The sequence below is a fragment of the Hemicordylus capensis genome, chromosome 4 (assembly GCF_027244095.1).
Source record: "Hemicordylus capensis ecotype Gifberg chromosome 4, rHemCap1.1.pri, whole genome shotgun sequence".
Taxonomy (NCBI): Eukaryota; Metazoa; Chordata; class Lepidosauria; order Squamata; family Cordylidae; genus Hemicordylus; species Hemicordylus capensis.
Genome location: NC_069660.1, coordinates 268114710 through 268140995, shown reverse-complemented (window position 1 = coordinate 268140995; position 26286 = coordinate 268114710). Strand labels below are relative to the sequence as shown.

Sequence of the window (26286 nt, the reverse complement as noted above, 5' to 3'; positions counted from 1 at the left end):
CCCAGCTGCGCCACTCCTCATCCCCTCAGTCTTTCTTCGTCTGTGCTTCAGCGAACATTGTGGAGTCTTCAGCTCGGCAACAAGTAGGATCTAGATATCCCTTGTTGTTCTTTCTCCTGTTTTTCCTCTTTCCTGATTTTCTTTATTTAATCTCCATGTAGTTGTGTTTTTTCTTTGGCGTTTTTATTTTAATGGGCCTTTCCTTTCTCGAAGATGGAGCGTGGTGGCCTGCTGGCCTTTGGCATGTATGCCAGGCACAAGGCACAAGGAACCAGGCACAAGGAACCTTTAAAAGTGTGTCTGCTGTGGATCAAAGCTTCCTTCCCCCGATACGCACGCTGAGTGCCTCTTGTGCCTGGGGGAGTCCCACATTGTCAATACCTGTTTGCACTGTCAGAAGTTTACAAAACAGGCTTGCAGGAATAGGACTTCTTGCTTGTGTGCAGCCCTGTGGGATCTGGCTCTCCGTTCTTTGGAAGTCTTAGCATTGAAGCGGTCGTTGGAAATGGCTGCATTGATACTGGCGGACTGTGCGGTGGTGGCGGCTGTGGAGACCGGGGGTCGGACTCTGGCATCATTATCGATGCCCTCGAACACTCGGCCTTCAGTAGATTCAGGTGAAAGGGCACACTCAGAGGAGCTCCCTTTGTATCAGCCCCCTGCAGTATCGAAGGCCTCCCTGAACTCATTGGGATCGGTGTCGAAGCCCAAGAAAAAGAAGACTAAGTCCCATAAATATCTGCCAGCGGGTCAACATCTACCCCCAGATTCCCAAGAGGAAGAGATCAGAAGGCGCCCAAGTATCGACGGCCCCGGTGCCTAAGAAAGTTAAAACTGCCTCGGATCGTTCAATGCAAAAACCTTCGGTATCAATGCGCCCTGATTCGCCTGTAGCAGCGGAGGTTTTCAACTCGGTCGGGGTTGGGGAGCCGGAATATACCTCATCTGAGGAAGAAGCCTACTCTCCACCCAAGCTTGCTGAGGGTGCTTCGTGGCTGCCTAGACGTAGAACGCCCCCATGTCGATATCAAGAGGAGCGCTTTTTGACTTATAGGCAGGATCTTTCTTGGGACCATAAGGATCGATATCGTACAATCGAGTATTGTCCCCCTCCTTCTGGATGCTGAGCGTTCCTTTGGCTCTTGGCGTCAAGACCCTGGTTCCTATGATAGATATCAGGTGGACTGTAGGTCAGACTATTCAGACTTCTCAGCATATTCCAAAATTTTTATCAACCAATCTTCTTTTGAGGGCATTTCATTGTCCTTCCATTTCTGCGCATATACTATTCTGGCCACCGTGGTTGTGTACATAAAAATGTTAAGTTTCTTCTGGAAAACTCTCCTTGCATTATTCCCAGCAGGATTCTGGCCTCTTAGGAAATGTCATTTAAAATTTTTTCTTCAACTCATTATATATCATATCCCCAATGGCCTTCCCACAAGACCACCACATATGAAAAAAAGTTCCTTCACAATGTCCACATTTCCAACATTTGTTTGGAACATTTTTATACATTAATGCTAATTTTGTTTGGAACATTTTTATACATTAATGCTAATTAAGTACCACCTATACATCATCTTACAGTACTGATAAGGGATGAAAACTTGGAATCTTTTAAAGAAGACTGGAAACCATTCTTACTATACTTAAAGAACTATTTTTCTAATATGGACCTTTCAGCAGGGTTTGAAATTTAGTAATAATAGCAGGTTGGGTAGAGCAAAATCGAGTTTGCAATGTATAGGATATATGTTTTGAATTACTATAGCAATGGTTGACTTGTATAGTTAGTGAATCGCGCAGATTGATGAACGGGAAGTCTACATTTACTTAATTAGATGTAACGGGATTGTTAAGATACTGTAAAAACCAAGAACAATTTTAAAAAGCTAAAAAAAAAAAGACTATTCAGACTATGCTCAGTCCCGTTATGTGTCATGCTACCTGGAAGAGCCTGGATACAGGCAGTCTACATTGTTGAGGGCTTGGCATGAGCCCCCTCCACATGTGGAAGGGCGGCCACGTTCCTGCTAGCTACATCGTTCCCTGTGGGGCTGAGAGGATAGTGATGAGGCGCTTCCCTCGGTACCCACGCTGCACCAAGATGTAATGCTGGCTCAGGGGTTGCCTTCGGATCCCCTGGTCTCAGTACTGGACAATCCCGCTTACATACCAGGCTCCCCCTCGGGTTCAATGCCCACAACTCAAGACTTTTCAGTCCCGCTGAACCCTGTGTCTGACAGTGAGGATAGCTTTCAGGACTTTAAGGTTGTCTCCCTAGGGTTGTCCCCACTCGATATCCAATCAGATTCTAAGCCGGTCTCCCCATCGGAAGATCTCAAACTGTATATGGCCTATGTGGCCCGTATGGCTTCGGCCGTGGGTGTGAACTTGGGTAACCTGCAGAAGGGTGAGCTAGACCCCCTGTTCAGCTTGATTGACTCAGAGCCCAAGGTGTCTGCTGCCTTGCCCTTTAACCCGGCCTTGTTGTAAGTTTTGAAAGCCCACTGGAAAAAGCTTAATACACTCTATCAACCAAATAGGCATCTAGAGAACTTCTAGAGAGTGCAGTTCCAGGAGGATACGGCCTTCTTGAAAAGCCACCCCACCCCGAACTCTGTTGTCGTGGAGGCTTCCTTATAGAGGTCCAGGGGTCATAATCAGTCGACCCCAAGCAATAAATAAGGAAAGAAATTGGACTCTGTTGGAAGAAGGCTTTATTCCGCTGAAGCCTTACACTTGCGTGTGGCAAATTATCAGGCCTATAATGCCCGATACAGCCACTTTCAGTGGGAGAAAGTGGGTCCCTTCCTGGATCTCTTTCCACAGGATAAGAGTGATTCTGTGAAGTCCTTTTGCAGGGAGGCCATTCAAGTGTACAAACAGGAACTTTATTCGGCCCGTCACTCAGTAGAATGTGCTGCTAAAGATCACTTCGATGCCACACCTGGCTTTGGTCATCTAGCCTGCAGTATGAGGCCCATGCCAGGGTGGAGGACCTGCCCTTTGAGGGCTCTAGCCTCTTCTTGGAACAAACAGACAACACACTCCAGAAAGTCCAAAAGCTGTGGAGCACTGCGTATTCTATGTCATATGCTTCTCTGACTTCAAAGCCACAGAAATCTGGTCGGTGGTCACCTCATCCGGCTTAGAGGGCCCCGGCCCAACATCAGTCACCTTCGGAATGGTCTTTTCGGGGCAACAAGTTTCTTCTCAGATACAAGGCAGGAGGCCAGCCTAGTAAACCGGCTTTCCAGAAGCAGCACCTGAGTGTTCCCCCAAAGAAGCAATGACTCAGGGTGCTTTGGGACTCACCTGGCCCGATTCGCGGCGAGCTGGGACAAGGTGACTATGGACCAGTGGCTCCTTACTGTTATCTGTTTGGGCTACGCCCTGCAGTTTTGTGGGTCACATCTGGTGTCCAGGATTGTGCTGACTCCCTGCACCCTGGAGTTGGATCTGGAAGTTGCTGCTCTCCTGGAAAAGGACGCAATCGAGAGAGTCGTCAACCCCAACAGCCCTGGATTCTACTCCTGGTAGTTCCTTGTGCCAAAGCCGGATAGCGGTCAGCACCCTATTCTAGACCTCAGGGCTCTGAACAAACATTTGGTGTACAAACGGTTCCGAATGCTCTCGGTACCTACCATTATGACCATCCTGGACAAAAATATGTGGATGGTTTCACTGGACCTCAAGGATGCGTACTATCATGTGTCAATCCACCCACAACATTGGCATTTCCTGAGGTTCCAGATGGGGGGATCCTCTATCAATTCAAGGCCTTGCCCTTTGGCCTCACCACCGCGCTGAGGGTTTTTACGAAGTGCTTGGCCCCCGGTGGTGGCGTTCCTGCAGGAACATGGTATACAGGTGCTGCCATAACTGGATGATTGGCTGGTTGTGGCAAGCACTCGGCGGGCAGTTTTGCATGCCCTTGAGACCATGGTCAATACTTTGGAGGCATTTGGGTTCCAGATGAATTTCAAAAAGTCTCAGATGGTACGCACCCAGAGAATTCAGTTCATTAGGCTGATATTCCATACAATCTTGGAGAAGGTCTTCCTCCCAATGGGCCGCATAGTAACTCTCCAGAGGCTAGCTACTGCTTTCCTGGCTGGAGGCCCACAGACCATGTGGTCCGTACAGCGCCTGTTGAGCCTCATGGCATCAAGCACCTATGCTCTGCTTCAAGCGCGTCTTCGCATGCGCGTCATTCAACGATGGTTTTTGGATGTGTTCGACCCCCTTGAGAATACAGGCCATCTAGAGCATTTGCCCCCTCCTTGGGTGCAGGCAGCTGCACAGTGGTGGACGGAATTCCAGCACCGAGTGATCATGATGGAAGCATCAGAACTGGGCTGGGGAGCTCATTTGGATGGGTTTCATCTGAGTAGACATTGGTCCCCTGTGGAGCAGACTCAACACATCAATTACCTGGAGCTGTTGGCTGCTTTCAACGCTCTCAAAGGCTTTTTGCCCCTGTTGGGGGGTTGTTCCGTGCTTATACAGACAGACAACACAACGGCGAAGGCCTGTATCAGTCTCCAGGGTGGCATGTCCTCGAGAAGCCTTCTGTTTCTGGTGCTGGACCTCTGGCATTGCTGTCTTGTGCACGGGGTATCGCCTCAGGCATTCCATATCCAGGGTGTGCTAAATGTCCAGGTGGGCACTCTGAGCAGGATAACTGTGGTCTCCCACGAGTGGGAGCTGCATCAGGGTGTTCTGAGGGACATATTTGTGGATTGGGGGGGTTTCCAACCCTGGACCTGTTTGCCTCCCGGGACAATGCACAATGTGCCCTCTATTACTCCAGGGGAGGAAAGGGCAAGGGTTCTCTGAGGGATGCTTTCGTCCTCTCTTGGACGGGGCCTCTTCTGTATGTGTTCCCTCCATTTCCTCTCATTCCAAAGGTCTTACAGAAACTGAGGGCGGACCGGGCCAGGGCAATCCTGATAGCCCCCTGGTGGCCCAGGAGGCCTTGGTTTCTAACCCTGAAGCGCTTGGCATTGGACTGCAAGCGCCTTCCTGTTGTGCCAGACCTGTTGTCCCAGGAACAGGGACGAGTGCTGCACCCGGATGTTTGGTCCCTCCACCTGACTGCATGGCAGGTCCTGCTGAATTCCCATTGCGACTGAAGGAGGTTTTGGTGGTTGCTCAGAAGCAATCCACACAAAAGTTCTATGATCAAAAATGCATGTGTTTCATATCTTTTTTGCTCTGCATGGGGTTTGATGCCTTTAATCCTTCTGTACAGGATATTTGTAATTATCTCTTGTCCCTTAAGGAGTCTGGTTTAAAGCTTTCATCCCTTAAAGTGTATTTGGCCACCATTATGGCCGGTTCCCCATCAGACCAGACTTCCTGGTTTAAAGTTCTGGTGGTTGAAAGTTTTCTGAAGGGTTTGACACACGTTCCTGGATGATCCAGTCATGTCGTCGGCCTGGGACTTGTCCATGGTGTTGGCTGGTCTTTTATAGCCACCCTTTGAACCTTTGGTTTCTATTGACCCACGTCTCTTGACCTGGAAGGTCACCTTTTTGGTGGCCATTACCTCCACCAGGAGAGTAAGTGAGTTGAGGGCCCTGAGGGCCGACCAACCGTACCTGCAGTTCCATACAGGTCATACTCAGGACAGATGTCAAATTTCTCCCAATGGTGGTGTCCATGTTTCACTGCTCATCCCCACTCATGTTTCCTGTGTTCTTTCCAAATCCTTCATCGGATGCGGAGAAAAGGTTACACCATTTAGATGTTCGAAGGGCCTTGTCCTTCTACCTGCAGAGATCTGCTGAGTGGAGGAAGTTCCCCTCCTTGTTTGTTCTATACGATGGGCTACGTAAAGGACTCCCAAGTCTCAGACCAGTCCATGTCCAGGTGGATTGTCTCCACTACTGAACTTTGTTATCAGTTGGCCCATAAGCAGTTGCCTGCTACTGTGAAGGCACACTCTGTTAGGTCCATGGTGGCCTCTGTGGCCTTTGATCGTGCGGTCCCATTGGACACTATATGTCAGGCGGCTACTTGGGCTTCACCCCATTCATTTACTCAACATTATGCTATTGATGTTAGAGCACGTAATGATGCTGTATTTGGCAGGAGTGTCCTGCAATCTATTTTCAGTTGATTTGCTTGTCCTGAAATAAATTCTTCCTGGCTGTTCACCTGTTGCCTCTGTCTCTTCCCTCCTTCTTGGGTGCTTGCTTGTTATACGCCAATATATGTAGAAGACAGAGACCATGTTGAAGAACTTCAGGTTACTCACTTGTAATGTTGGTTCTTCTAGTGGTCATCTGTACTGCTAAATGCCCTCCTGTCTTCCCCGCGGGGTTCACTGAAGCTGGACTCTGTGACTGAGGGGATGAAGAGTGGCGCAGACGCATATAGTGGCTGGGGGTGGGTGTTCCCGCCCAAAGCAGGAGAAATCGAGCTTGTTAGGTTCTGATGAGATCTCTGCACAGACTCATAGCCCATATGGGTAGAAGTACAGATGTCCACTAGAAGAACAAACATTACAAGTAAGTAACCTGTAGTATTTGATAGCTGCCACTTAGTGAGAAATGTTTATCAGTACATCAATTTAAACAAAATACTTGTCCCAATAAGTATGTTTCCTACCCTAGAACAGGAAATACTCTGTTTCCATTTGATGCATTTTAAAGCATGTTGAAATTCTTCTAAATGAATGGTGGAACATCCAGCCCTGGAGCTACATATCTCTAGGATGCTTTTGTGGAAGGATGAGAGTTCAGGCTGCTGCATACTTTATTGTACAAAGACCAATCAGTTTGGACAGTGTTGTGTAAATATGATCTGTGAAGGGAAGACGTGTACCCCAGACATGCAGTAGGCATGTGGCAGGAATCTTTGGTCAATGGTCACTTACTTTCTGATGTCTGCCATAGGTCCTTGAATGTTTGGTGTCCTGTACCTCACACAAGTGCTTACTGAAACAGTCAAGGCATTCTGCAGTACCATGTAAAGTGTGAATCCATCTGGATACAATCACTTAACGGAAGCCTACACTTCTAATTGCATGACTTTGAAGAAAATCATTTGTAATAATATTTATGCCAGTTGAGATTATGTCTACAAGCTTTTTAATACTTCCTGCAGTTAACATCTACTGTAATCTCCTTTTCCAAGGCCTACTCTTACTATGGCGCATAGGAATCTGACTGGGAGTTGCAATGTCAATTGCGGCTGTAAGATCCATGAATATGAACCTGTGTGTGGGTCAGATGGAATCACATATTTCAATCCATGTCTGGCTGGTTGCATCAGCAGTGGAAATCTTAGCACAGGGGTGAGTGTGTCATTCAATTATGCAAGTGAATCTTGCTTCGGAATAGAAGAGACCTAGGCAGGAAAGGTCTGCTGGGTTCCTTCCCCTTTTCTTCATTGTCTCCTCTTTCCGCTTTAAGTGCTGTCCATGCCAAAATTGCTCCCTAAGGATTCTAGTTTGCATCTTAAGAAAAAAAATGTTTTTTTTGAGCAAACACCTCCGGGCCTTTAGAAATCTGATGTTGATGTTCAAGCTTCTAGTATTCAACTTGCAAGAAACCTTTTTCATTCTTTAACTCCTTTCTTCTAAACCTCATCTACCAAGCTCATAATATATATATTCACTATATGGGTGGCATTTGTAAGGAAGAATAGTGGGAGGAGGGGCTCTTGCCACTGGTGCCCAAACAGATTCCTCCTGCAATACCCAGCCACTGAATGGGATTGGGAACATTAGAATATAAGAAAAGCCCTGCTGGATCAGACCCAGGGCCCATCTAGTCCAGTACTGTATTTCACACAGTGGCCCATCAGATGCCTCTGGGAAGCCCATAGGCAAGAGGTGAGGGCATGCCCTCTCTCCTACTGCTACTCCCCTGCAACTGGTATTGAGAGGCATCTCAACTCTGAGGCTGAAGGTGGCCTATAGCCAGGAGCAGCCAGTTAGGGCAGAGTCAGTGGGGGAGGGGGCAGAGAGAGGCACCTTTAAGGAATAATAAACAGGTGCTTATCAGTGTGTAAGCAGCACCTACAAGCTGCTGTGCTCCGCCCACAATCCCTCGTGCGGCAGCGCTACACCCGGAATCCGGAGGGGCTGTGGCGTAACCCCTGGTTCCAGTATTATGTGAGAGAGAGCAAAATGTATCTCTTATCAACTTTCTCCATAACATGCATGATTTTATAGACCTCTCTCTCATCTTCCCTCAGTCATCTTTTTTCTAAGCTCAAATGCTGCAGGTCCTGTAGGCTTACCGTGTAAGGAAAGTGCTCCTGGCCCCTGATCATCTTGGCTGTCCTCTTCTGCTCCTTTCCCAGTTCTACAATGTCCTTCTTAAGATATGGTGAACGGAACTGCATGCAGCACTCTAAATGTGGCCGCACTATAGTTTTGTATAAGAGCATTATAATATTAGCAGTTTTATTTTCAGCCCCCTTCCTAATGATTCTAAGCATGGCATTGGCCTTTTCCACAGCTGCCGCACATTGAATTGACATTTTCAACAAGCTGTCCACCATGACCCCTAGATCCCTCTCCTGGTCAGTCACCAACAGCTCAGACTCCATCAGTGATGCATACAGTGATCTATTTGTGAAGCTGGGTTTTTTTGCCCCAGTATGCATCACTTTACTCTTGATAACAGTGAACTGCATTTGCCATCTTGTTGCCCACTCCCCCAGTTTGGAGAGATCCTTTTGGAGCTCCTCGCAATCTCTTTGGATTTCACTACCCATATGATACTAGTCTGGTATCATCTGCAAATTTGGCCACCTCGCTGCTTACCCCCACCGCAACTTACCCCAAGCTAATGCTCGTCCCCAAATATGTAGTTCTGCCCATGGTCAGTGTGTGTTAAAGTGTGGAAGTAAAATTTGCTGGCAAAAGCACAAAAACAGAATCTTAGCATATGATGCTCCTGCTCTTCTGTTTCACAGGTCAGAAATTATACAGAATGTGCCTGTGTCCAAAGCCGACAAGTTATCACACCACCAACAGTGGGACAGCGCAGTCAGCTAAGAGTGGTGATCGTCAAAACCTATCTCAATGAGAATGGTTATGCTGTATCTGGGAAGTGTGATCGAACCTGCAATACACTCATCCCATTCCTGGTCTTTCTCTTCATTGTCACACTTATCACAGCATGTGCCCAGCCATCAGCAATTATAGTAACACTCAGGTGAGAGCTCTTGGATCATCATTAGGCCATTAGTAAGCTAATATCACTTTTGAGAGACAAAAGGATCTGTATCATCATTTATTTGATTATGTCACATTAATCTGCTTTGAGAATACCTCCTGTAGTCCTATTTACGTGTCTTATTCAATTCACATATGTGTGCACACTGTATGTATACAGTACACATGTGCAGTTATTCATACATTACATTCATGTATGTTTCCTGTCTGTACCCTGCATTTGATGTCTGTACAGACTTTCTATCTGTACCCTGCATTTGATGGGGTCTGTGTCCAGGTTCATTTTTAAAATGAAAGTATGTGCAATCATTCACACAAAAACACTGATGTATACAGGTACATGAATGCAACAATGTAATGTCTGCAGAAGGCTTATCTCAAATCTGCTTTGGCCCAGAGAACTGATATAGGCAGTTAGGATGTATAAGAATCTAAGACAAGCCATGCTGGATCAGGCCCAAGGCCTATCTATGTAGTCCAGCATCCTGTTTCACACAGCAGCCCACCAGATGCCTCTGAGAAACACACAGGCAAGAGGTGAGGGCAGGCCCTCTCTCTCGCTGTTGCTCCCCTACATGATGCCTCCCCTTTAGAGGCATCTTGTCTCTGAGGCTGGAGGTGGCCTATAGCCACCAGGCTAGTAGCCATCATTAGACATGTTCTCCATGCATTTGTCTAAACGCCTTTTGAAACCATCCAGCCTAGTGCCCATCAACACATCCCCTGGCAGAGAATTCCATAGATTAAATATGCACTGATTGAAAAAGCGCTTCCGTTTGTTGGTCCTAAAATTCCCGACCTTCAGTTTCATGGGATGACCCCTGGTTCTAGTGTTATGCGAGAGGGAGAACAATTTCTTTCTGCCCACTCTCTCTAGTCCATGCATAATTTTATACACCTCAATTATGTCTCCCTATAGTCATCTCTTTTCCAAAGCAAAAAGCCCCAGGTGCTATAGCCTTGCCTCGTAAGGAAGGTGCTCCACGCCCCTGATCTTCTTGGTTGTCCTCTTCTGCACCTTTTCTAGTTCTACAATGTCCTCCTTAAGATATGGTGACCAGAACAGTAGGCAGTACTCCAAATGTGGCTGCACCATAGATTTGTATAAGGGTATGATGATGGTAGCATTTTTATTTTCAATCCCCTTCCTAATGATCCCTAGCATGGAATTGGCCTTTTTCACAGCTGCCGTGTACTTTCAGTGTCCTTTCAGCAAGCTGTTCACCACGACCCCAAGATCTCCCACCTGATCAGTCACTGAAAGCTCAGATTCCATACAGTAACTGTATATGTGGTTGGGTTTCTCCCCCGCCCACAATATGCATCACTTTACACTTGCTTACATTGAACCGCATTTGCCATTTTGTTGCCCATTCTCCCAGTTTGGCGAGATCCTTATGGGGAGCAGTTATGCTCTACAGTCTGACTATGCTACCATCAAAACCTACATGGTGAATTGCTTATTTGAAAGACACTGATGTCCACGTCTACCTGCTTTATTTGTAAGAAAACCTGAACATCAGGAATAGGCATTATTACCAACTGCAAAGGGCTTCGCAGTTGTTGTTGTTTTAAAAGAAGAAACAGTAAATCAACCAAAGCCTGACACATTTTAATTGAATGCACTCTTCATCCAGGGATATACAGTAAGGGAAATCTTTCACTTTGGTTCAATTGCTCTCTATTAGCCTCTATTTCTTTTCTATTAGATTCTCTTTTTCTGGTTTCTCCTTTGTAGAAGTTTGTCAGCATTTGGGTTATCGGACCTCACCTCTTGGCTTATTCTGAGGGAAAGAAGATAGAATGGGAAGATACCTTTTTTAAAACTGAGGGAGGAAATTACTAATTATGCCTTACACTTTATTAATAATAAGGTTTTAAAATAGTTGTGTCTTTTTCTAGGTCTGTGGAAGATGGTGAGAGGCCTTTTGCGCTTGGAATGCAATTTGTTTTATTAAGGACCCTTGGTAAGTGCAGAGGCAAGTAAGGGTGCTTTATCCTTTCAGCTGATGTGTTTTAAATAATATAGTTGATGCAAGTACAAAACTGGAAGGAGCTAAATTCTTGATTTGACTTGGAGCCCATTTGTGCCCAGTTAAATCTGAGAATATCTGACTTCTGCACCAAGTAGTATGTAAACATTTGCCAACAAGACGGACTTCTAGGGATGTGCCAGATCCTGTTTGGCGCCCGCTTCTGGAAAGTGCTGAACCGGCTTGGGTGCTGGCGTCTGAGCTGGCTCGATGGGGTGGAGAGCAGTTCCCTTAAGGCTCTCCTGACCTGCTCCTCCCCACCCCGCCGCTTTTCTGGTTAACTCTCTTGTTAATTAACTGATGCCCAGTCCCCAACCTATGGTGTGGGGCTGCAGTGCTGTTCGATGCAGCTCCGCATGGCGGAGGCCATGCGCGTGCTGACACACTTGGGGACTCAGGGCTGCAGCCGGAAAAGCAGCAGGGCAGGGAGGAGCAGGTAAGGAGCTCCTTCCTGACTCCCTAGGGGAGCTCCTTCCTGACTCCCTAGGGGAACTGCTCCCTGCCCCGCCAGCCCACGCACAAACCATTCATGCCCATCTCTACCACTCCCCCTCTTCCTTTGGTTTTTATGCACGTCATATTTGAAAACAGAGCATGTTTGCGTCACTAGAGCAGTCCTTGCTTTCACAGTGTAGCATCGTTTTTACAACGCCTGTTAACTGTTTTAATATCCAAGTGGGTTAATTGTACTCTGATGCCCATGTATTTCAGCGTACATTCCGACTCCCATTTACTTTGGAGCCGTCATTGACACTACCTGCATGCTGTGGCAACAGGAGTGTGGAGTGCAAGGCTCGTGCTGGGAATACGATGTGACGTCGTTTCGCTTCGTCTACTTTGGGCTAGCAGCTGGTCTCAAATGTGTTGGATTCTTGTTCATTTTCCTCGCTTGGTATTCCCTGAAGTATAAAGAAGAGAAACTGCAAAGGCAGACGTGGAGGGCCTCGCCTGCCAACACAGTGAGCGAGGGTGTGCATAACACCGGAGTGCCACAAAACTATGCACGGACTAGATCCTGCCCCACTTTTAGCTCTCGAGGTGACCATACGGAAGATATTGACCAGACAAAAGGAATGCATTATATAGCACAGACATATCCTGGCACCCTTACAGAAGCAATAAATGCCTCAGTTGAAAAGGCTTCAGAAGAAGCCACTGCTGAGATATAGGGCCCTATTTTGTCAACCTCAAATTTGGTTTATTGGTAAATTCAAAGTATGGCGCCTTTTGAAACAAACACCCGTGCCTTCCACTTTCTTAAGCTATTCTGCAACAGATGATTAACCAAGAGAGCTTAATGCACTGACCCATGCATATCTTAGGGCTGGATACCTCACAATAACCCAGGTTGCTCTTTCTTCCCTTTGGGAAATGGAGTTTTAAAGTGTTTCTAAGTATTTCAGCTTTATCTGTTAAATCCATGTGTCCTAATCGTTAAGAGAGAGTCCTGACAGAAATGCATATCATTGGTAACACAATACTAAGGCAGTGCTTCCACAATGCTTGGGACTGAGGGAGGAATAATTAATTGTTTTGAGTTCTATTTTAAAGCACAACTAAAACTTGTCTCAGCTATGCAACTTGGATTGGCATTGATTTTTCTGTGCATTGTATTTTCCCTAAATGCTTTCAGTAACCTGAATTGGAAATGGGGCCATTTTGAGTCATAAAATGTAGAATTAACAATTCACATGTCCTTTTATTTTGAAATAAACTACTTGAAGCCATAGAACATAGAGTTAAATACCAGGTGAAGCTGAAACGCTATGGCATGATAGTTTTAGCCTGTTATTCATTTACATTTAGTATTTGATGTTGTATATCTCAGTTTGGTACAGAGGTTGCAAAATAACCACTAGCAATTTCAGTACTAATTTGCGATAATGTTTAAAGCATAACAAATGTGTGCATTAAGGCCAGTTTAGTATTTGAATATTCTTGCAACTATGAATGAATCAGCCACAGATACTGCAAATCACACTTGAACTTTCTTGTGTCTTTGAGCAGACACAAACAAAAAATTGTGTCTTGATGTGTGGCCATCTGAGGAGGACTGAATGTTACAGCTGACTGTATGACACAACCAGTTTTCCCTCTAACTAGTTCCCAGATGTTGACGACTACAGCTCCCAGAATTCCCATTCAAAGGCCACTGCAGCTGAGGATGCTGGGAGTTGTAGTGAACAAGATCTGGGAATCCCTGTTAGAGAGGATACAACCATTGGCTGTTTGCTCTGTGAAGGCCAGATTGCTCTTCACATACCTCATCACACACTAAGTGTCAATTTGAACCTGTGGTGGACTGCTTTGCCATGTAACTTGTATTACATGGACTGTTCTTCATGATCTGTGATGAAATGTTCACAGGTGAATGGACTCTGTACATATTACAGGCATATATAAGTTTACCAAAATTGTAGCATTTGAAACAAACTGTAATCTGTTTAGGTTCATTATAAAAACATGTCCCAGGCTACCAGGACTAATCACATAGTCTGCAGTGTGGAGGGTACACTTGTTTAAAGCTTCAAAGCTATGGAAAAAAATTGAGGTTCGAACTACACACAATGGTTAATTGGGTCTTTGGGGGTGCAAAATAGTCAGCCGGGGTAGCTGCAATCTTGAGTGAGTCATCAGCAGGGGAATGGACTGTTTAGATTATTCCATTCCTGCTTCTTGTCCACTCAAAATCTTACTCCTTAACTCATTTTAACTCCATATTAAAGGAAGTGGGAAAGCAGTTTGGGAGATTGTGATGGGTTTGAGTAGACAGAAAAGATTAAGCATCTTCCCCTCACACCCTTCCTGTTTTTGATTGTAGCTTACTTTTCATGAGAGCAAAACTGTTGAGGAAAAGTGTTAAAGCAACTGAGGAATGTGCTTAGTCTGAGAAAGGAATCTAACTCTGTCTGAAGGTTGCCAATTCTAAGCAGACTGACTGACACAGAGGTGCACCTAGGTAATTTTGGAGCCTGGACCTAAAGGCCTTTGGAGGGGCCCCCCCTCCCCTGCAAATGAAGCATCATCATACTCCGCTGGGCGACTGCACCAAGAGGAAAGAGGATTTGGGGGGCCCCAGGGGCTGTGGAGGCCCTGGAGTTCGGCCCCGAAGTCCGGGGCTGATATACTGCACAATATTCCGCTAGTCTTCTAATACAATGTTTGCACAGTTGAGCAACATGCAGGAATTGCACAAACGCCAGAGGGCTATTGCAATAGTGCGTTTGCAAGTTGAGCATGCTGCACAAGAGTGCAACTTAGAAGGCTGACAGAGCGCTGAGCAGTATATCAGCCACTAGTTTTACTATTTTTGTTGGATTCAAGTCTCCCTCTTTCTTTCCCCTAAGCACTAGCTTTGCAGAGAAACAATTTCTAACACAGCTTTGAATACAGTTCACAGAGCCTATACATTGGTATATTCCAGATAAGATCAAGACTACTTCTGCTGTTAGCAGAGATGTCAAAAAGGAAACACGTCTGGCTCTTAAGAGTTCTACAGGTGCTAAATAAGTTTACTATACAGGTGGCCCTTGTTACTCACGGGGGTTCCATTCCAGCCTACAACTGCAGATAAAGAAGGCGTGAATAATGAAACCTTGGGATCTTTGAGTCTAAAAAAAGGTCCAAAAAGCAGAAATAAAGGGAATGAAGTGCAGTACCTTGCTCTCCAGGCCTTCAGCTCGCCAGAAAGCCCCCCTAGAACTCACAAATCTCAACTTTTGAGATCCAAAAATTGTCGGGATATTTTTTCACGGGATAGCCATGCTCCAAAACGGTGGCTGTAAAAGACATAGGGAGTCATTTCCAGCCACCCAGGAACTGTGGGTAGGTGAATTTTGCCTATTTTTAAAACCACGGTTGGGTCCATACTGCTTGGCCACGGATAACAAGCTGCACCAGTTGCATAGTATATTGCATCAGCTTATTTCAAATCCTGAGGGATTGCCATTGTAATCGTTTTCCTTCTTGCAGTTAGTTATGGGCTGTCTAGCTCCTACCTTCTAGAATCAGTCCCTGTGCCTCTACACAACATGGCACTCAGGGAACCTCTGTGATGCAATCTGAGGAGTTGCTGTTTGCAAAATTAAAAATGGAATAAAATTTGCCTGGCCACAAACCACTGTGTACCCCTGAGATGGCCTTTGGGATTGCAATAGGTAGGAAATATTGCAAGAACAGGTTCAGGAAATGCTTGCTTATATACTAGAAGAAGAAGATTAAGGGAAATTCTTTGTATGGAACAGAGAATGAGGAGCACATGAGGCACTATATGTCTGACCAGAGCTCAAAGTTGCTGTGGCACAGTGCAGAACTGTGACTCCCTGTAAGACAGGATTTGCATTGGTACATATCTAATACAAACCCCATCATGGTTCATTCGGGCTATTTTTGGAAGGGCGGTATAGAAATAGAAATAATAATAATAACAACAATAATAATAGTAGTAGTAGTAGTAGTAATTCGGGGAAAGAAGGGTAGGGGAGAAAATAGTGGTGAAGAGGCAAGGGAGGATGAAAGAAAGGTGTGCCTATTCAGGAGCTTAACTGTACTTTTGCAAACCCTGGTTTCCAGAGAGCCAGCTTTGTGTATGTGCTAAACCTATATATGTGAAGGGCCTGTACCTGGAGGAAAACTGATTCCACCTATTGAACATGCACAGATTTTCAGCTTAGGTTTGTGTAGATTCATTTTCCTGTGATTACCTAGAACAGGAGGGCTGGGCATGTCTCCTAATGCTTCCACAGCAGGGTTTGCTATTTACTGGGCAGTTTGAAACCATCCCTTTCAGAGCTGGACAAATTACTGAAAAGGTTTCCTTGAGGCAGCAATTCAATATTGCCATGTGTAACTGAAGTTGTGGGGTTTTTCTTTCCCTTTCACCATTTGTTTTCTATTAACAAACATTTTGATTGATAGAACTCTGTATATAATGTATATGGAAGTAGGCAGCCATAAGTATGTAAATTTATGTATGTAAGTTTTAAGGGTACTTATTCAAACCTAATATTGCCTCAAATCTTCAGATAAGTTATTCTTTCTGACTACAGTCATTTCAATGTTGGTTTCATCCTTGGAATTTTGAGATGTTATCCAAAATTGCCTCCACTGTAATGCATTAAGAGTATAAATATATGCATTTAAGATAATGGTGTAATTTACATTATATTTATAGTACATCTTACTATTCTTGTATATGCAAATATATTGTCATGAAATGGAGGATGTAAGCCTGGCTTTGTTCCAGGATTTCTATCGATTTTCAAAAAAATGAAAATCATTCCTCTAATACAAAATCTTGAATCAACGATTACTTTTGAATGGATAGAACAATGCTGTCCTGGTGCTAGTGCTAATGAAAGAATCTACTGCCTGGCATGAGACATATTCAGATAGCTTTAAATAACTGCATGTACTTACCTTCTGAAATTCTTACATAAGTGCACATAACTATTATAGATTGGGCACTCTTGCTCCACAAGTTGGGTCATGTGCCTGAAGTAGTCCAAAATTGAAACCAGTATTTTTAGGTAAGATTTGTTAAACTTTTTTATGTAGAAGACAGACCTGTTTGGTTTTGAATTAATGAATCACAATCATTAAAGCTGCAAGCATGAGTTTGTCACAGGGAATTAACTGTTCAAACATATCATGATGCAGTTCTGCTAAGTAGCTGCTATAAGCAACTTTTCTAGGTTCTTGTGGTACTATTTAAATGGACATGAAGTGTATATACTTTCATTTCCTTCTAAAATGTCCCAAACATTTGGGGCAGATATTTATTACTGCTTGAATTTGGTGACCATTAGTAGAGATGGACAAACTATGTCTTTGAGTTGTGAACTTTAAAAGGTAATACTCTCTTACCCTTGTGTAACAGAATGTGTAGCAAAACTCTTGTGCAGTATGTGCCCAAATTGTATACTTGAGACTCACTGGAGAGATGGGCTATTTCTGTGCAAAAAGAAAAGTAAAATTGCAGGGACAAACTAAATAAAAATCTAAGAAATATGCAATTATGTATCGCTATTACCTTTTAAAATATTAGGGTACATCTTCACACTCCAACTAAAGCAAAAGGGACTTTTATCACTGATTTAAAATGACTCTAGTTTCACTGTATATGGTTTCAAATGAGGCATCTAAAGGAGAAAAAATACAGTATTACTTGAGGGTCATGCTACTTAAATTTTTTAATAACTCTGTTTTGAGAGGGTGGGAAGGGAAGGCATTAATTTCTTATGCCTGTGATTAAAATGCTGCGATGATGGATTTGTTTGGCATAGGTCCTTTAGTGAAGTTTTCCCCCCTAATACTTATTTCTCAGTGGAACAAAACAATTTTCAAAACCTCTGTTCTAAGTCATGTAAAAACAAACTGTATGCACAAGATTTGTTGTAAACATCTATTTGCAAGTGAACCCTTAAATACTTGATATTTTGAAATAAAAATGGCTTCTCAAGTGTGTTATTTTGTGACCAAAAACAAATCACACAAGGTTGCCCTAAAACTCCTGTAACAGGGCAAACGGATCACATAAAAACTGAGTTTAGTTTTGTTACAGACTATATTCCTACTAACTTAGTGCTTTTAAGGATAGTCTTTTTACTCTAAAAAAGTAGCGACTGCTTTATAGTAATGAAGGCTTTTAAACAATGTGATAGTGACATCTGATGGCTGATCAGGAATAGCATTTGGTAGGATTACATCCAAGCAGCCCTTTGTCCTACCACTTTAAAAACTAACTACTTTCATTACTCTGAAGGACTTGCATTACGGAAAAGCATTGTAACTGTAGTCCCTGCCACAGCCAGAATGCCTTTCTGTGTTTGAAAACATGACTCTTGCAAAAAGATTAGATGCTGCAGAATGAGACCATACATGCAGATTTCAGAAAGTATTTGAATCATAGGCTTCAAAATGGTTAGCATACTATACTCAGCCCAGCTGGGGCCCTGTGTATCCTTGAATTCAAATTTTACAGCAGGTGTGATCCAGAGCTTAGTCAACGTGATGAAGAGGGGTGGGTTTGATCAGAACTCTTGCCTCCTTAAATGGTGAAAATAGGGGCTGTGGGTGGGCTCTAGTCCCCTACATTATTGGCGAATCAAGGAGTTAACTCCCGCTCACACACCATTTCCCCAAAGATGGTCTCTACCTCCATCTTAAACACACACACACACCCTGCTGAGCTTGCATAGGGGGTGAATTAAGATTGCCCTCTGCCATCAGTTAAACAGTCCCACTACAAACTGTAGCCCACTATGGGTAGCTGCTGCTTTAAACAAGCTAAATAAGCAGATCTGATAAATCTCCATCAGATAATCTAGTTTGGCTCTCAGTGCCTTTGATACTAGGGAATCTTAAAATCTTAATACTGTAGGTAAACCAGGGATGTAGCATAGTGATCAGAGGCATGAGATGGAAGCTTAAAATTCCATTCTCATCCCAGTCACTTCTCTTTCATATGGAGGCAATAACATCTTTTATTACCAGTTTGTGGGCCACTGCAAAATGTAGTGAAGTCATGTATTTTCCTAAATGTTCAAAGAATTGCAGAGTGTTTACACACTACATGATATTCATTGCACACTACTACGAAATCAGAAATGGCTAAAAGAAATGCAAACTAACTTTCCTACTATTATACGGTTTTGAAAGTCATATGAAAGTTTGTTTATATTTTTAGCTACTTCTGATTTGTTTGTACCATTTTGAATTAAACTCTATTTTAAATAGGATTACTGTATTTTCCTATGAAACAAGTACAATAATTTTATTTCAAGAAATATTGCCTCTAGGCATTCCTGAAGCCAGTATTGTTCTACAAAAATATTGCAGAAAAAAGAACATAGTTTATAGCCTAATATTGTAAAATCTATATACAAACAAATGGCATCATTCATGCTCATAAATAAGTTTGTTCTGTCATTCAACCCATGACACATACATGATAAACACCGGGCTAATTAACAAGTTTTACAGAGTCCATCAAAAGCTTTTCCTGAAACATAAGCGTACTGAGAACATGGACCAACCACTAAATTTAAAAGAGAGAGAGAGAATATCACATTCCCCTCTCTCTCTCTCTCCATTAACATACATCGGACATGTACTTTTCGGACAGTATAAATCAAATACTGGAAAAACGGTATTTTGAGATTCTTTTTACTAAAAAAAATTCTTCTGATGTTCAGGTTAAAAACAAAATGCTAAAATGTTTGGCAAAGTCTAGCAACCCACTGTTAAAGGCATTGTACTAAAATGAAAAATTTTGTAATCTGCACTTATATACCTTTTCTGGTGCATTGGATGCGAAGTTACAGTACAGTTTTTTACACTGAGTTGCACTGTTTTCCTAAAGTTCTCAGATGCTCTTCTTGTGCAAGCCTCACCTTCAGTGATGACGGGATGCATGCAAAGAGCTGGTTTCCTCTACTGAAGTGAATGGAGAAGCCCTTAACCACACAGGAGCTCCTTTTGTATCTTGGAGATACCAGGTGTGCAAGGAGCTCTTGAGATGGTGTTCCATACACCACATAGAGATAAGGCAATACAACTTTATAGACTTACACAGATCTGAGCTTTTCAAAAAATGCAAGTGACACAGCATTACTCTTCATAAAATGATGGTTTTGCATGGCAACATGGAACATTACACAGAGCAATTGCCATAGGTATAGTAGATACAGTACATGCACAGCCTCTGAGTTGAGGGTTCATATTTTAAATATTTCTAAAGTCTAGAGCTGATCTAATTATTTTCTGAGCACATCAAAGCTCTCTCTTAACTAATGGAAATTAAACTAATTTTCCTTCCAAAAGAATTTAAAAATGAAAAGCCATAATTACTTATACCTCTGTATATTGAAAGCTGAACTCAGTCAACTCTTTCAATATTTGTCTTCCATTAGCTATATCTGAGGGGGAAACCACCATAAATCAACCTGAGCATAACGCATTAATTTAAAAATGACTTTCTGTTCAAAGTTTGGATAATTGGTTCTCACAATTCACGCTGCATACTGCTCTTCTGCCAACCTATTTTATTGGTTTGCAATTATACACTATTATCAAAGAACATGTAAAGTACTTGATTAATAAGGGTATGGCACACAGATTATAAAAGTGCAATATAATTTTACGCCAACAGTAAGAAATTTCAGTGGTTAAAATTATTAATAAAAATGCTTTGATGGACAGAAATATTCATTTGTATTGAACCATTTTGTGAATAGAGAAAACAAATGACTCAAGATTCTTGTTTGAGGAGGTCTTTATAGTAGCTTGAAAATGTGGATATCACTGCAAAAGACTTGTTATAACACTGGAAATCTCATTCCTTCAGCAATAGTACGACAGAGTTCATGTGTATGCGGAACACAAATTGAAGGGCTCATCATTTTGCTACAAAAATGTATCAATAATAAATTTGGAATGCCAGTTGTCAGGGCTACTTCTATTGCCAACTAATCAATAAGAAAGAAAAATGAAGGTGGTTTACATGACCTAATCTGAGGAGAGTGGAGATGAGGCACTGCCTTCTACACACGCACTCTGTGGAGCTTCTTCCAGAAAATGTTCCCTTTCTCTCAACACCACCTCAGTTTTATGCTCCACAAGAAATGTTTGTAAAGACTGATGAATTACTGGTTCAGCCAAGTTTATGGGAAGATAGATCTGCTCTTCAAAAATATCTTCCAGAGAGTCATTGTCTGGGACAGAGACTTTCTGAAGAACATTAACTGGTTGTAAGATGAAACTATGTTTGGACTCCAGCTCTGTCACATCATTCCCACTAAAATTCATTTCAAAACTAACTGGTTCTTCAGCGTCCAGCCATGTTTCGGCTTGGTGATTATTCCAGTGTGTGGGATTCAGACGCCTTTTTTCAGGAATATCATTGCTAAATTCAAGTTTCTTCTCCTGGCTTAGCATGGTTGTGCTTAAAGCCAGGGTCCTGAAATCGGTTGGCATGATATGCTGTGCCTCTTGGGCCGTCAACCAACTCAAACTGTCGTCAGATTCAGCAGAGCCCATTTCCAGCAAGGCAAATGGTGTGGATGACTCATCCAAATACCCACTGGGATGAGCAGCCTGAGTCTTCGCTCTTGCATTTTGTTCAGAGTAACTGGTCAGCAGTGCAAAGATTCTATCTACATCCTTCAAGTAATTTGTCCAGTCATCAGGACTAAGTCTGTAGTCATTTCTGGATTCATATAAACTTTCATTCACACTGTACAAATCTTCCAGTCCTTGCCAGTTGATGTTTTCAATGAAGTTTGGCGACTTAGCCTTCCCATCCATGCCATAACTGTCCTCTGCAAAAGAACAAAACAACAAGAAATACTGTAGTTAACACTCTAAAATTTCCTATCAATCAAATCTGCTAAAACAATCCTGTTTCAATTCAAGAGAATTAAATGGCACTCCTTACACTCTGAAACCTCATTTAGTATATTGACTCCAGTCTTAGCATATTGATTTGTTATGGGAAAGGACAGATTAAAAAGATAAAGTGCACACTTTTTCTTTTAGAGGAAATTGTGGGATGACTAACAACGAGATGCTGTATTGTATGTTTATAGTCATTGTGGTATTTAATAAATAAGTAAACAAATAGACAGACCCTGTGTAAGGATTAACTATAGATGCAAAAAGAAAGTACACATTTGAAAACTTCAGCCAAGTTGTATAGATAAAATTAGCTCAAAAAATGACAAGGAACAGTCTGTGTTTAAGTCAATGTACACTGCCAAATCAAGTGCTTGAAATCCTTAAATATATATATATAATCAAAATAAGAGGTAGATTCTCTCTTTTCTACTCCAACCAGCCTCTTGACAGTAATTTATTCAACAAATAAGGGACAGCGATAGCTGTTTTCCTCATTTTTATACTAGACAATTAGGTGGTCTCTGGGACCCAGATCTGAAATTTTACAATAATTTGAAATAGATAGGGGTGGGGTTAGGAGTAAAAGGCCTGTTTTAAGGAGGCAACCCTCCACAATGGTGTGTGTGTGTGTGTGTGTGTGTGTGTGTGTGTGTGTGTGAGTGATATAATGGAATTTTAAATCTGGAATGGATCTTCTAGACCCAATCCCTCCTCAGTACAGGAATCTCTGTTACAGTATGCCCAACAATGAAACAAACAGTAGGCCCATTCACATGTTATGTTCAACACTCATACAAGTGTAGTGTGCACAGGTACAGATTTGTACACAGCTGTTGTGTACACATGTTATGCTAAATGAAGGTACAGAAGTACACTTCCTATCTGTATCATGCATTTGAAGGGCCTGTATCCAGCAGGTTCAATTTTGAAATGGATACAGGTACAGTCATTCTCACAAACACATGTGCGAGTGTATAGACTTGTACAGCACAATGTCTGAATCGGGCTAGTGTGTCTATCGAGAATCCTTAGTTCTGAACATGTAAAGCCTAAAGGCTTTCATCATATTCAACATTGGGGGGAAAGGAGGGCAACCCAATTTCCTCCAAGTGGTGGAAGTGGAAATTCACTTTGCAAAGAATGTTAGGTCTGTTCTAAAGACTGCATTGGCTCCATTTAAAACACACACACAACACACACACACACTCCTTGAATGACAAGACATTAAGCTCCAAGGCGCTATGGGTAAGGTAATCTTAACCAGGAAGGCAGTCTTTAGGGTCAGCTCCCACAGAAGTGAGGCACACAATTGAAATTGCTGCTGCTGCTGAAACATCAACCAAAATTGCCAAGATGCTCCCCGCCACTACTTTCTGCTCCACCAACTCAGCTGCTCTTGATGCTGAGCATTGCCTGAGTGGGGTGTGTTGGAAGTTAAGGACTTTGCGCTGTCTCGTCTCAGACAGTGGAGGACAGACTAGTGAGTCAGAGGGCTAGAGGGTCAAGACACTGGTCATCCCTTCTCCACTGCTCTGATACTATCCCTTTGATATGTGGATTGCTAATCTCAGGGACTAACTTCCTTCCTCTCTCTCTCTTCCCTACCTGCCCTTCTACCTTGCAACATGGCAAGCCTTTCTCCCTGGACCATATGTGCAGAGAAGATGCAGAATCCATCTGCATCCAGCTAGATTAGAGATCCTAACTCCTCACTTTCCTATCTAGAATGGAGTTCCTTAATAAATGCCTTATATATTGATCGGAAACTATGAATTGGCTCCAAGTTACTTTACTCTCAGCATACACGCATGCCTAACTAAATCCGCTGTGTTATGCCTCTGTGCACTCTGCTATAATGAGAAAGGGATTCTCTCACCACAGAGAATTTCCAACAGGGTGAACAAAACCCTTTTCTGCCATGAGAAGTGGGAAGGCTTAACGTAATGGCAGGAAAGTGGTTCTTCTGTTCTGTTAGTCCCCTTCACCCCCAGGGTCAGTGTGGAAGGTGATGGGGAGAGAATCATCCTGGAGAGTCATGCGAAATTTAATGGGGTGTCTCTGGGATAAGGGATCTGCTTTCAACTTGAACTTCAAGAAACAAGAAGCGGGGCGGGGGAGAGAAGCTGGGCTTGGAGATGGGCTGAGCCACAGGGAAATCCCCTCCTTGTGGTGTTATTCTGCACATGATCCTGCCTGCATCAAGAGGAGCTGCTACCCCAGACTGACCCCTCTCAGAACCACAGAAGAACAACATAATAAGAATAATGGCCTCCAGTATAAAACAAATAGCCATATGAACTTTGAGAATGGGAGGATTAGTCCATTAGGCTTATCAAGGATGTTCATGGAGTTAATATTAACAGGCCTGGAGGCCAGATGATAATTGATAGGCAAATTCATGGATGATGTGTCCATCAGTGGTTGCCAGCCATGGCAGCTAAACTGAATAATGTTCAGAGGCATATGCCACTCAGTACCAGTTGCTGGGGTAACAGTGAGGACTGAACTCTTAAGCAGGCCTTCATTGCCCTACTTAAAGAATCCCCATAGACATCCTGTTGGCCACTGCAGGAAACAAGATGCTAGACTAGATAGACTTGTTTATGTTACATAATCTAAAACAAGGGGAAACATTTTTAAGAATTTTTTTAAAAGTTACATAATCTGGAGAGAAACGCACACAAAGTTCCACATCAATATTGGGCAGAAGGGGCAGACAAAGCTGTAGAGACCACGGTGCTACTGGGAACTAGCTGCAGAAAATGGTGGGAAATCTATAGTGTCCGTTTACTATATCTGAGACATACTGTAATCAGTGAAACTCTTGTGAATATAGCAATGACAACACAATTAGAGTAATACAATTATGTTTAACAGCTAAAGATTGTGCTTTTCCTGACACCAACAATACGACAAGGTTCAGGGGGAAAGAATGGGATCAATTTCAGAAGAGTTGCAGCATTAGTTACAGCAGAAGAGGACAGGGAAAGCAGTCAATGCAACCCAAGATTATAAAGTGCACCAAGAACAAATTCAAAACATTGCAGAAAAATGATCCAGGCCAATTTGAGAGACTTCAGAGACCTATCTCACACACATCGCCCACTGATTGTGCAACAGCATAGTAAACCTTATGTGCACTTCCTGTTCAGAGCATTTATTACTGGAGGAGGATGGTGACACAGTAGCATTTTATTCTGAAAATATTTTAAGAGGTACTGTCTAGCAGGTATATTTCGTTCATTTCAGAAATGCACATCTTGCTTTCCCATCACAGTGATGGAAATTAACCTACACATTCAGTTGGGTAGGGACCAGTAGCTGCTGCTAAGTGCCAAGAAAACAATTGCAGATGTTCAGAGCCACTCTCAGGTTGAAGAATTTGGCCTTAGTATTAGGAACCGGCCTCCCTCCTCATCCATCTCTGCCTTCTTTACAGGCAATTATCTCACTCTTTTCTGCCCCTGCCTTTAACCATGTTCATCCATTCCTGTCTTCCCCTCTTTCTTCTCAATTGCCCTCTCCTTCTGCTCCATGTTTATCTTTTCCCTTTGTACTCATATGCCCCTTGTCTTGGCCTCTGATCTGCATCCTATAATTCCAGATCTGTAAGGATTTGTTCTGGCTATCAGGTATGAGAAGCAAATAAAAAGAAGCAGACTTGAACAAGGTGCAAAATGATGCATGGGATTCATTATGATTCCTACATGCCCAACACATTTTGGCAGTTGCCTTCTTCAAGGTCACAAACAAAAATAATTTATTCTAATAGCATCAATTCCCCCCCAAATGGGCTGATTCTGGCACATCTGTTGCCTCCAAAAGGTCATAATAAATGCCACACATTGTTTTGCACCCACCACTTCTTTTGCTTTGCTTTTGCTTGGGTGCACCCTTTCCCCTTCACTGCCAATTAGGGAGAGAAAGGTGCTCTGATCAAGCTTAGTGCATTCTTCTTCTATACTTTGAGTGGCAATTCTGATGATCAATGGGAACTGAAAATGGTGCTCATTTGGCCAAGTTCTTGTTCAAGTGGATTGCCCTAACTTGCACAGAGTGTAAGGCATTTTTCTAGTTTGATTGATTTGGGTCTCTAATGTGTAAAGGTAAAGTATGCTGTCAAGTCGATTTTGACTCCTGGTGCACACAGAGCCTTGTAGTTTTATTTTGGTAGAATGCAGGAGGGGTTTACCATTGCCTCCTCCTGTGCAGTATGAGATGATGCCTTTCAGCATCTTCCTATATCGCTGCTGCCCGATATAGTACCAGTGGGGATTTGAACCGGCAACCTTCTGCTTGTTAGTCAAGCATTTCCCGGCTGTGCCATTAGGTGGAGCAAGATTCAAATTCTTAAAGAAATCCACAAACTGTATTATTATTATTATTATTACATTTATATCCCGCTCTTCTTCCAAGGAGCCCAGAGCAGTGTACTACATACTTGAGTTTCTCTTTCACAACAACCCTGTGAAGTAGGTTAGGCTGAGAGAGAAGTGACTGGCCCAGAGTCACCCAGCTAATTTCATGGCTGAATGGGGATTTGAACCCGGGTCTCCCCGGTCCTAGTCCAGCACTCTAACCACTACACCATGCTGGCTCTATGAGAACTGCTATTGTTATTCCTCTCTGTAAATGAATTCAATTCGTTATTACATC

The 26286-nt window shown here is 43.1% G+C and overlaps 2 protein-coding genes across 23 annotated transcripts in view; one reads left to right on the top strand and one right to left on the bottom strand.

Moving 5' to 3' along the window:
• The window catches only part of SLCO5A1 (solute carrier organic anion transporter family member 5A1), a 112906-nt gene extending 95211 nt beyond the window's left edge, over positions 1-17695 (top strand). For 7 of the 9 annotated variants that reach the window (XM_053248351.1, XM_053248354.1, XM_053248353.1 and 4 more), the window contains 4 exons: positions 7150-7309; positions 8941-9182; positions 11105-11181; positions 11947-17695. In XM_053248351.1, the coding sequence (XP_053104326.1) occupies positions 7150-7309; positions 8941-9182; positions 11105-11181; positions 11947-12404 (937 nt within the window). In that variant the 3' untranslated portion in view covers positions 12405-17695. The remainder of the gene's footprint in view (positions 1-7149; positions 7310-8940; positions 9183-11104; positions 11182-11946) is intronic. The other 2 variants (XM_053248358.1, XM_053248356.1) reach the window with 1 other exon arrangement.
• A 1287-nt stretch (positions 17696-18982) lies between these two features.
• Positions 18983-26286, bottom strand: part of SULF1 (sulfatase 1) — a 198483-nt gene continuing 191179 nt past the window's right edge. For 13 of the 14 annotated variants that reach the window (XM_053250517.1, XM_053250522.1, XM_053250520.1 and 10 more), the window contains one exon: positions 18983-21554. In XM_053250517.1, the coding sequence (XP_053106492.1) occupies positions 20743-21554 (812 nt within the window). In that variant the 3' untranslated portion in view covers positions 18983-20742. The remainder of the gene's footprint in view (positions 21555-26286) is intronic. The other variant, XM_053250527.1, reaches the window with a different exon arrangement.